General features: G+C 39.3%; 1 protein-coding gene and 1 long non-coding RNA gene across 2 annotated transcripts; one reads left to right on the top strand and one right to left on the bottom strand.

Annotated features, from left to right (window-relative positions):
* Positions 1-380: 380 nt before the first annotated feature.
* LOC118014805 lies at positions 381-2,636 on the bottom strand. Its single transcript, XR_004680384.1, has 2 exons — positions 2,526-2,636; positions 381-1,792 (listed from the first exon to the last, which is right to left on the bottom strand). It is a non-coding gene; the product is annotated as an uncharacterized LOC118014805 (long non-coding RNA).
* A 96-nt stretch (positions 2,637-2,732) lies between these two features.
* SNAI2 (snail family transcriptional repressor 2) lies at positions 2,733-6,563 on the top strand. Its single transcript, XM_035011131.1, has 3 exons — positions 2,733-2,981; positions 3,815-4,360; positions 5,276-6,563. Exons 1-3 carry the CDS (start codon positions 2,903-2,905, stop codon positions 5,455-5,457), a joined length of 807 nt encoding a protein of 268 aa, XP_034867022.1. The 5' UTR covers positions 2,733-2,902; the 3' UTR covers positions 5,458-6,563.
* Positions 6,564-11,824: the final 5,261 nt, after the last annotated feature.

The raw sequence follows: 11,824 nt of genomic DNA, 5'->3' as shown, positions 1-11,824 counted from the left end.
AGCCCTAACCTTCCCCATGATAAGTGAATTACACTGAACATCGGTGGAATCAAGGCCATTGAGCCTGGAAATTGCCCACGGGCAGTAGTTTACCTCCATTCCTCATTTCTCTCTACCCCACATTCAGCTGTCAGGAGCCTAGGGCTGAGCCTGTGCCTTCCTTATGTTGTATGTGACCTGTGTCCACCAGCGTCACCCTAGCTGGGCTGTGTACACCCTAACATCTCAGATAAGCATCTTTTCTCACTATTCCAATGAGCCTAATTATGTCAACCTAAGACTAATTTCTTGCATTAGCAAAACCCACTGGGATTTGTTTTGCCCAAATGAAACATTTTAAACCTGGTGTCATTGCCTCAGCAAAGATTTTTGTCCCTTGGCAAGACAGTCTTTTAGCCAGTGACCAAAGCTAACTTCTCTATATCATCCCTCTGGCTTGCAGGATGGGAACCTTCCGTCTTGTTCTAGCAGAGTCCTAGCAGCTGGCCTTGGGGCGGGGATTTTACTTCCCTTGCCCTGTTTTTACCACACCGTCCTGGCGCCAAATGCCCTCTGCAGTGTCTGAGCAGGGCACCTGTGCAGACTGACTCATGCTATCAGTGCGCAGGCTCTCCTTCTCCTGACAGCAGACCAGACCTCACACAGGTTTACGTGTGACTAGTTACCACGCAGACCTGTGTAATGACATGCCTCATACACGATCCTGAACACTATCTGCTCATCCCAGTAGGTGCGGTAACATGTCCTGACTCTGATCTGTGTCATGCGTGATGAGCCCCCCTGGACATGTGGTGGGGAACTCGGCTCAGTTATGCATCTGTAATCCAAATTCAAGTTTTGTTTTGTTTTTTTCTTTTCAAGCATAGTGAATTACTGTTAAACTTTTTAAGTGAATTTTTAAAATATACACGTCAGCAGGTTATCTTGTGTAATAACTACCAAGAAATCAATACCAAAATGTTCTGACACTCTTTGCTACTATCAATAGGCAGTACAGAGTGAAAGGAAGAAATACAAACAATTTACCTTTGCTCAACTATACTATATTTCTAACAAAATGTGCCTTTTGCAGGAAATGGGGCAGAAAGAGCAAGGAGGACTCCTGTTCCAATAAACCAGGTGCAAGTAGCAAGCTCAGAAAACTTGCCCTGAATTACACTCTAGTTTATAGTTTGCAGAGCAATCTAATGCATATTCACATTTTCCTGTCTGCTACAAATACTATTCCTATTAACATAAAGACTCTTCTAAATTCATTTCTTTGGCATTTAAATTATGACTGTTGGAAGAAAAAAATAGAATCATTGAAATTGGCTCAGAAACTCGTGAGTGCCCCTACTTTTGTCCTCCCCCCTCCCACCAGCACACAGGTTTGTTTTCTCCTCCTAAGATTAAGAAGTTATGCAGCCTGACAATACATTTTCCTCTTACAAGTCTTGACTTCACCACTATTATTTTCTTTTTCACTTTTTTCTTCCAGCACCTGTTAGAAACAAGGGTAGGGTGCTTGTTGCAAATCTGTTCTTTCCTCAGTCTTTAAGCAAAAGGTAGGGAGAAAAGTCTGGAATGGTCTGAGATGCTTGAAAATACGGTAGAAATTTTACTTTTAAAATTAGCCACCTTGGAGGATTTTTAGATTTAATACCATATACAAAAAAATCAAAGTATTTTCGCTGGTTACTAGATCAGCTCCTTAGAACTTTAACCAAGCAGCAGACATAATGGCATCCTTTCTTTAAAAATACAATCCAGGAAACTGGCAGATACGGAGATGAATTTTGATGATTTTATACTGAAAAAAATAGTACCATATAAAAGCAGATAAATATTTGAAATGAAATAATTGTCTCTAAAGGCCCATTCATTATATATATGTATATGAGATGTCATATATATACATATATAAATACATAGAGATACATTTTGGTTCCTAATGACAGGTTACATACTGCCCCTCTCTCTGTGCAGCGTTCCTTCTTATCTTTGTTGTGTCCCAGTTCTTCCGATAAGCAGGTCTTTCATGGGCTACAAAGCATTTCTTTCAAGCCACCATAGCTAATATGGTGACATGATTACTTAATTTCCACGAGGAAGTGCGCCTCTGGCTTTGCTGAGCCTTTAAAGACATGAAGTGCATTCCCAGCATTCAGAACACTCACGCATGTGGCTCGGCCCCTTTTGCAGACCAGGGAAGCCCCCCACTGTGGGGGCGCCCTCCTCACTCACGGGGGCTTTTGTCTTGACGGAGCTACCTTGCCTTTTCAAAAGCCAAAAGTTAATTGTTCAGTCCCTGCACAAGTAAAACCTCTCCGAATGCCACTTCCAAATATAGGCTCTCATTAATACCAGAGGCTGACCTGGGATCTTGTAGGACACCCTTTCCTTCCTCTAGCGAACATTTTGTCCCATTGCATTTGCTTTACCCGACATCTGGAAGCCAGGCCCGCTTTAGAAATCACACTTCCTAGGACTTATCTAGCTCTCTGAGAGCACGAATAACTGGCAAGCTAAAGAAGTAAAATTACCTCTCTTGAAAATACTTAGGCACTTTTTTTCGTCTCCACTGAAATCCCGAAGAACAGCCCATTTTGAACCAGAATAATTTAGTCTGACAACAGATTCTTCCTCTGTTCACAGCTGTCCCAGAGGGAGGAGCTGAAATCTGAACCTCTCCGCTGTGATTGGATCCTTCTTGCAAAAGAGAGGAAAAAAAAACCCTCCCAGCCAAAACGGGCTCAGTTCGTAAAGGAGCCAGGCGACTTCAGAGGCGCCGGCCCGTCCGCCTGCCGCACCTGAGCGCGGCCCCAGCCTGAGCCCAGCCGGCCGCGATGCTCTAGGGACCGGCCGCGTCCTCCCGCCGGACCGTTATCCGCGCTGGGCGCCCGCCGGACCCGCCGGCAAGATGCCGCGCTCTTTCCTGGTCAAGAAGCATTTCAACGCCTCCAAAAAGCCCAACTACAGCGAACTGGACACACACACAGGTAAAAAATAAATAAATAAATAAATAAAATTTAAAAAGGAAATGATATCTATCATCTCTCTCTCTCTCTCTCTAGATTATATATATATATATATGCGTGTGTGTATATATATGTATATATATATACATATATATTGATACATGTTACAACTCAAATATTATTACAAAAGAACCAAAGGCAAAGTTGTTTTCCTTTCAAACAGTGTCCTAAAAGAGAGTTCAGATTCTTTTGATCATTTAGGGTAAGTTTTAATTCAAAACTTTTAGAACTCTTAACTGACAAGGAAAACTTCATTCAACTCTTGCAACTTCATTTTCTAAAGCTTGTATATACATGCATAATGAGTATATGGAGGATGAGTAACACAATACGTAAATGTTGAATTATTGCTTTTTTCATGTAATAAGGCTCCTTTCCTTCAGGGAGCAGCTTGATCTACACGTATCTTTGTACTCACAGTCATAGAACCTGCAAATAACCCATGCATAAAACAGAAAATAACTTTTTTGTATCTTTAAAATAATATATAAGTTTTTCCTCCTCAGTGCAGACTGTGAAGGCACTCACTTGGCTGCACTCCCTCACTGCACAGCATGTTATAGCTCCTGTCACACTATATATGCAGGAGGCGTAGATGTGCATTAAAGCACAGTAACTCTGTAGCAGCAAGGGTGGAAATGAAATGTTTTATCAATGCCTATGTCTTCCTAAATGAGTCTATTTACTTCATTATAAAGTCCTCTGTGTGTGTTGTGTTGCAAAGTAGCTCCTTAGTGTGTTTTCAAGTTATTTTTTTACCTTAATCTTCTTTCCTTTCCTTTTCTTTCCCCTAGTGATTATTTCCCCATATCTCTATGAGAGTTACCCCGTGCCTGTCATACCACAACCAGAGATCCTCAGCTCGGGAGCATACAGCCCCATTACCGTGTGGACTACGGCAGCTCCATTCCACTCCCCATTATCCAATGGCCTCTCTCCTCTTTCTGGATACCCCTCAACCTTGGGGCGAGTGAGCCCCCCTCCTCCATCTGACACCTCATCCAAGGACCACAGTGGCTCAGAAAGCCCCATTAGTGATGAAGAGGAAAGACTACAATCCAAGCTTTCAGACCCCCATGCCATTGAAGCTGAAAAGTTTCAGTGCAATTTATGCAATAAAACCTATTCAACTTTTTCTGGGCTGGCCAAACATAAGCAGTTGCACTGTGACGCCCAGTCTAGGAAATCTTTCAGCTGTAAATACTGTGACAAGGAATATGTGAGCCTGGGCGCCCTTAAGATGCACATTCGGACCCACACTTTACCTTGTGTCTGCAAGATCTGTGGCAAGGCGTTTTCCAGACCCTGGTTACTTCAAGGACACATTAGAACTCACACTGGTAAGAGAAAAACGTAGCCAGGAATGTTACTGTCTGATAGAATGAAGCTCTGGGCTGGCTGTTGAATTTGCATTAAGTAGTGACACAGTGTTTTTAATGATGGATGATCATTTATAGCTACTTCCTGATGACTCAAAAAGTTGTTAGAGCAGAGCACTCCATTTCTTGTTAACAACCTCTGCTCCAGAGACTGCAAACAGCATTTAGACTTTGGAAAGTAGATTCAGAAGGTTTGGTATCAAAGATCAGTTAAAAAATCAGGAAAGATGTACTTGAATGTGTGTTCTGTGAAACTGCTCCCAGTATTCAGCAAACACAGATGTTGCTATCTTAATCAATTGCTCTGGTAGATATGTGAACGGCTTGCCTATAGTCTTCTGTTGGAAACATTCTTGCTGTGATATCTATCACCCCTTAGCAAGTTGGATAGTTAGAACTGAATTTACTCTCCATTGTTTTATTATGTTTTGTTTTTTGCTGCTGAATATTTTATTCCTAACACAAAATCATCCTAGGGAGCCAAGGCATTTATCCAACCTTAGTCATAATACAGAAGGAGGGAAAAGGGGAAATATTAGGAAATATTGGGAGGAGCTCAACATTAGCTGCACCTGCTGAAGCAGAAAGCTTTAATATGTGAAAGTCCTAGAACTACATGAAATATTTCTGCATGACTGGCAGCACTAACAATATTCTTGGTGTGATTTTTTTTAATGCGATATTCAAATTTATCTTAAAGGGCCAGATATGAAAAAAAGTATCTGTTATGGGGAATTTTAATCAAGTTTTTTTTTTTTTTTGACAAAATGTGATTGTTATTCGCAAATGTTATCTGAATGTTATCTGACTTCATGTTTCCTCTAAAAACACTGACTGTCTTTCTTTCTCAACCCCCACCCCCACCCCCACCCCCAGGGGAGAAGCCTTTTTCTTGCCCTCACTGCAACAGAGCATTTGCAGACAGGTCAAATCTGAGGGCTCATCTGCAGACCCACTCGGATGTAAAGAAATACCAGTGCAAAAACTGCTCCAAAACCTTCTCCAGAATGTCTCTTCTGCACAAACATGAGGAATCTGGCTGCTGTGTAGCACACTGAGTTACGCAATCAATGTTTACTCGAACAGAATGCATTTCTTCACTCCGACTCCAAATGACAAATAAAAGTCCAAAGGCATTTTCTCTTGTGCTTACCGACCAAATAATGTGTATAGACACACAGACACACGGACACACACACACACAAACACACACACAGGCACACACAGGCACACACAGGCACACACACTAAAAGCTGCAAGAGCACGAAATCCATGTGTTCATATTTAATCCTTTCCATGTGAAGTTTAAAATTACTATATATTTACTGACAGCTAGATTGAGAGGATAAAAGACAAGAATCTTTCTCTTCAAAAGATGAAGCAAAAAGCACATAGCATCTTTTCTCACTAAGAAAGAATGCAAAGATTTACATTGCTGCCAAATCATTTCAACTGAAAAGAACAGTATTGTTTTGTAATAGAGTTTGTAATAGAATTTCCTATAGGAAGAGAATTTGCCAGACACTATCTCAGGTGCCTTATAAAGTATTCCAAGTTTACTTCATTACATGTCTGATGTCTGGTTATCATTGTTGAACTAAAGCCTTTTTTGATTACCTGTAATGCTTTAAACTGTATTTTTAAGAGAGAGACCAAGAAAGAGAAAAAAAAAAAAAAGAAGAAGAACAAGAACAAAACACAGGAGAATGTATTGAGTGTTTTGTTTTCATTTTTGTTTTCGCCAATAAAGAGTATGCTCCTTGGGGGAGGAGGGAAAGAATAGCTTTGAACATTCCTGGTGCATGCTCCATGTCTTACCTTTTAAAAGAATTTTTAATGATTTTCTAAAATTAATTAAAGATGGGAATAAGTGCAAGAAAGGATTCTTAGAAACTCAGTAATGTACTTAAACTATTTTAAATGCATACAACAAATGCAATCCATACAGCACCCTTCCAAGTGCCTTTTTAAAGTAATTGTATAGATGATGAGTCAATGTAAATTTGTGTTTATTTTTATATGATTGAATGAGTTTTGTATGAAAGTGAGATGTTGTCTATAGCTGATGTCTATAAACAACCTGAAGACTTGTGAAATCAATGTTTCTTTTTTAAAAAACAATTTTTAAAGGTCCTTTTTTACAATAAACATTTTTGATTTAAAATCTATTGTTTGTATACTATTTTCAGAGACCTTACTTACTTCATGATTTGTATCAAACTGCTATACAAAGAATTGTTTTTTCTTAATAAGAGAAAAAGTGAATAACATTTTTATGAATATCAAGTGTTATTTTATGTATTAGATTATAATAAAGTATACTGCTAGTATTTTTTCTTTACTCTTAAGATAATACTGTCACATTCAAAAAGATAATATCACGGGCTCCTGGGTGGCTCAGATGGTTAAGCGTCTGCCTTCGGCTCAGGTCATGATCCCAGCGTCCTGGGATCGAGTCCCGCATCGGGCTCCCTGCTCCTTGGGAGCCTGCTTCTCCATCTGCCTCTCTCTGTCTCTCATGAATAAATAAATAAAATCTTTAAAAAAAAAAGATAATATCACAATAGTAATAGTTTGTTAGTATATACCTTTAACAAAAAATCGCACTTCGGAGTGCTAAAAATATTCATATTATTAATAGTCAAGAATACTTTTCAAAACTTTTTATTTATGATGACTTTGTTAGGTTGCTCTTTGCAATCAAATTACAATCACTCATTGTAATGAGTGATTATCACATAGACCCTGGAATAGTTTAAGATTTTTTTTGAATAGTTTAAGATTTTTAAAAGAAATATCATTTAATGAGATGTAAGAGAAAAAATAGAAAATCTACATGAAAAGATCAGGATAAAATGGATTTATCATATATTACACAAGTTGGAAAATTAAACCATGCAAAGAAAATTCCACATTTAGTGACATAAAAGAAGGGATAGTTTTGATGGGAGCAGGGATAAATTACACAAAGTTAAGTTTTCCATTTATAGTTTTTTGAACAAGCCCTGACCCAAACTCAAGATATATTTAATAAAATATAGCTCGAGCAGCCATTCCATATACAAGCACATGCTTACAAAATTCTTGGATACTAACTCATATGTAAAAATGTTAACCATTATAGGCATTGTGACAATTACCAAAGTGTATTTGAATCCAAACTCCAAACCCATTATGAGGATAGTTCCTGCTACCATTAAGCACTTCATGTATACTCAGAACTTGCAGAATTATTATTTTTCCTTCTAATGTCCTTGTGATACAAATAAAAGCCAGAACTAGTATCTCAAAGATATTAGTTATAGACCATTAATAAGTGACCTAAACCAATACTATTCCCTTAATGTTCACACACACTCCACTGTATGTTATATTTAAATTTTTAGCAACTCCAACTTACTGGCTTTATGTCCTTGTGCAACTTACATATAAAAGGTGTGCATTTGACTAAAAAAAGAAAAACTTTTAACTTAACATTCCAAATATACACACACACACACACACAAACACATCTCATAGGCAAAATTATTCAGAGCAGCAATTTATAAATGTAAGAGAAATGGCTAGTAGCTTGACTCAGGTATTCTGAGGTTGTAAAAAAGACCACTTCAGTTAGTGTATATGGTACAAAAATGATTGCCTGAAAGTTTCCAGGCCAACTAATATGTAGAAGTATCTTGCAAGGGCAAATGGAAGTGAGTCAAGCATTCTCAAAGTGATCTGTTTGGCTACCCCAGGAACTGCATCTACCTACATTTCCCTCTCTCATGTGTAGATTTACAGGCAAGTCATTTCTTGGTGTCTAAAAATTAAAACAGATAATTTTCTAAAAGGAAGACTGTTCCTTGGTTTACTTTCTTATTGAAGAATTAGTGATGATAATGTTATAATATAGCTCCACTGTATCCTTACCATTCTAACTTCATTCATGCTTAAAACATTTTACTTTCATCAAGGTAACATGAGTTTGAATTGCAGCACATAAGATGTGAAGATTTTCTGTAAATATGGCTCAATAATTGTTTAGAATTTTTAATGTTTTTACCAAGGTCTTTGACTAGATATCTGCTCTTCTGCAACACATAAGACCTGGCTCAAATGTTATTGACTCTGAAATACTTTTCCAAATTTGCTCTTTCTGGGAGCTTTGTGTCATTTATAATGGAGTACTTATCTCACCACATTGCAATTGTTTGTTGATCCCTTTCTTTTTCACCAGACAGAGCATCCTTCAAGTGTAAATTCCCAGTACCCAAAACATCATCTGGAACACAGACATCAACATATGTTTGTTGAATGAATAAATGGATAAAATAAGAGAAATTGGTGAAAAATAGCTTGCAGATCTAAAATAAATCCAACATATCTCCCTTTAATGCAGAGTGTTGATAGTTTTTGAGAGATCCTCCAAGCAAATTTACTAATATGTCTCCTAACATAATGATGACAGCTTACCCCCAACAGATTGGATGCTCAAAAAAAAAAAAAAAAAAAAAAAGGTGAAGAGGGGCAAGTTCAGTGCAGGTGGGCCAGGTTTGTTAGGCCTTCTGAGAGCCTGAACTTTGAAAACTGTGGATTTTAATAATAGGCACATATGCTGATAAGCATATCCTTAATTTGTTTCCTATAATATGAGACAGTGTGGCCTAGTAAAAAGAACACCAGCTTTTAAATGCAACATATGTGTTCATTGAATCACTGCCTCCAACTTACTGGCTTTATGTCCTTGTGCAACTTACTTAACCCCTCGGTGTCTACATTTCCTAAGTATAACATAGGAGTAGATTTTCTGTAGTATCACAATGAAGTACTACACAGTCCTTGTAGATAATATCAGGTACCCAGTGTTATCATTAAATGCTTAGTGTGTACCTGCTCTTGTATTAGGAAACCTATATGTCATCTTCAATGGGAAAAATTTCTCTATGATGTTGGTATGGATAAAGATACTAAACTCAGACAGTTTGGATAATGGAGCCATGATAAAAGAGGCGGTAAATTGCAAAATTGAAATCAAACCTAGATTCTTCTGGCTCCAAAGACCTTACTTCTTTCACTGCACCAAGGGAGTGGAGAGGCCGTTGAACTACACTCAGCATGGTGATTTATAAGTTGTAGGCATGTTGGGAGAGTTGTTGAAAAGGACGATGATAATGTGCCCTGAAATTAAGTATTTTAAGGGTAAATTTAGGAACTATCATTATTCAGGAATTATGCAATTACATACAACAATATTCAGGTCATGTCCCAATTTCCTTCTAGAAATCCTGTTGGCTTCCCTTCCTCTAATATGGACCCTCCCTGTCATGACATGTTCACTTACAGCCCCCCTAAGTTCTCCTGGTGCCTGGGAGCCCATTTCCTCTGGTCTGCTCTCTGTGGAGATGAAAAGCAGCTGGTCTCCATCCTCTGTACATTAACACTTCATCTTCTGAAGGCCACTGTTACTCCCTCGCACACACACACTCCTCACCCGGGCTTTTATCTTCCTGGCCTAAAAAGTCTTCCAAGCTAAACAGTCATTTCTTTCACCACTAAAATGTGGACACTCTGGTGTAATGAGGCAATTATAATTTTGAAAAGTCTAAGGCTTCCCTGGCTAAGATCCACATCCAAGAAATTGTTCCTACTTTAGATATGAGAAACATTTTGAGCAAAACTAATTTGAGAATGAGTGTTCTGTCATTTAGGGAAGTAACAATTCTCAAATAAGATGACTTTTCTCTCATTCTTGTCGAGAATCTCATTAGAAGCAGATGAAGTACTAAAGTATTCCCTATACCTGAGATGAACACATAAGGAGGGAAAAAAACCTTTCATTTAACTTTTAGTAGTAATTGTAGAGAATCTACGACAATACGAGTAAATCTCTGGCTAAAGTTAGATTTAGCCCCTCAGCCCTCCAGGAAGTAATAATTACTTTGTGGAAAGCATGCATGTAAAAAAGCAACAAGCATGGCAACTTTTCCGTTGTGGCACTTAGCCAGACCCTCAAACAATGAGAGATTAGCAGAGGAAACGGCAGCATATCCATGTCCACTAACTCCAAAGGGACTGGTAAGGTATTTATAGCAGTGAGTGGGAGAGCTGCTGTGAATATAGGATGGGGCATTCATATATTTTGTGTACTAGCTCATTTAATTAAGTTCCTCTGGTTAGGACAGTCAGTTTAAGCCATTCAGCCAGCTCTTTTGGACATTTGTAGAGAAAATTGTGGGCCCTCTGAATTATCACTAAGCAATTTTGTAGACAATGGCCAGAGACACGAACCAATCATTCACCCATTTTAGCAGTTGGGATGGGGGACTCTCTCCATAAGTTCACTCTGTGGCTGGAATTTACTCCCTCCCAGGTAAGGAGTACCACTTATTCTACTTCTTCTATTACATAGTTAGGAGGTAGCAATAATTAAATTCTAAGGAGTGGAAAGGACATAATTGGATTGAATAAAATTGTGACATTCCCTTACAAAGAAAATGTGTGGCAATTATATTTCCTATGAGTTCCAACCTGTCTGCCTACTTATCCGTCACATGTATAGAGGTTTAAAATTTTCCTGTATTGTGTTAAGACTTTGCTTTAGATTTGTCAGAAAGAACAGTAAAAGTGGCTATCACTTTTAGCCATACACAGTGTCGCTGACCTGCAGGCTCGGAGATCCTGTCATGGCCCCAGGCTCTCTGAGTCTCAATGTGCACAGGATCACCTGTGGGTCTTGTTGACATCTTGGTTTGGTGGGTCTGGGGAGAGCTGTGAGAGTCTAGCTAGCTCCTGGGTGATGTCCATGCTGATTATGCTTGTATCTCACTTCAACCAACCAAGCTCCACTCCTAGGCCCATGCTTTCCCCACCCAACCTAAGTTCCTCATCTGAAGCAAGCCAAAATGTCCAGAGGGCAGTAGTATAGCAGCAGACAGATTAATCAGCAGGTGGGGTCTGGAATATGCCTGCACTCCAAGTCTGCCTTGGGGAGGGAAGGCAGGGCCAGGGGGAGACAGGACAAGACAGATTTCCACCAAAGCCCGCTTTCTTCTCTCCTCACCTCTCTGATCACAAGTCACCTGTTGCCCTGATCCCTGATCGACCTAAAAAGGTGACCTGGTCATGCTTTGGGTTTCGTATTTCTGCTCCAATTTTCTAAGTATGTCTCCAATCTTGGTCAGTCCTCACCCACCTTTGGAGGGCCCAGAAATGCATACTGGCTCTTTCTAGTCCACTCACACCAAGGAGTCTTTTCCCTCCTCTCTGCAGAGAAGCTTCAAAATGCAACTGACAAGACTACCCACATTGATAAGACTGACCATGATGGTGGTGGCCCCTCCCCTCCATCATTCCTCAAGATCTGGGGGCTTCCCTTGTTGGTGTCATGTAGGATCCTACCTGAAGAGCTCATGGGCTTCTTTCAAGGATGTCTATGGCTACCTT

Source organism: Mirounga leonina, unplaced genomic scaffold (assembly GCF_011800145.1).
Source record: "Mirounga leonina isolate KUSES-001 unplaced genomic scaffold, KU_Mleo_1.0 Mir_165, whole genome shotgun sequence".
Taxonomy (NCBI): Eukaryota; Metazoa; Chordata; class Mammalia; order Carnivora; family Phocidae; genus Mirounga; species Mirounga leonina.
The sequence above is the reverse complement of the archived record's forward strand: the minus strand, read 5'-3'. Positions and strand labels throughout refer to the sequence as shown.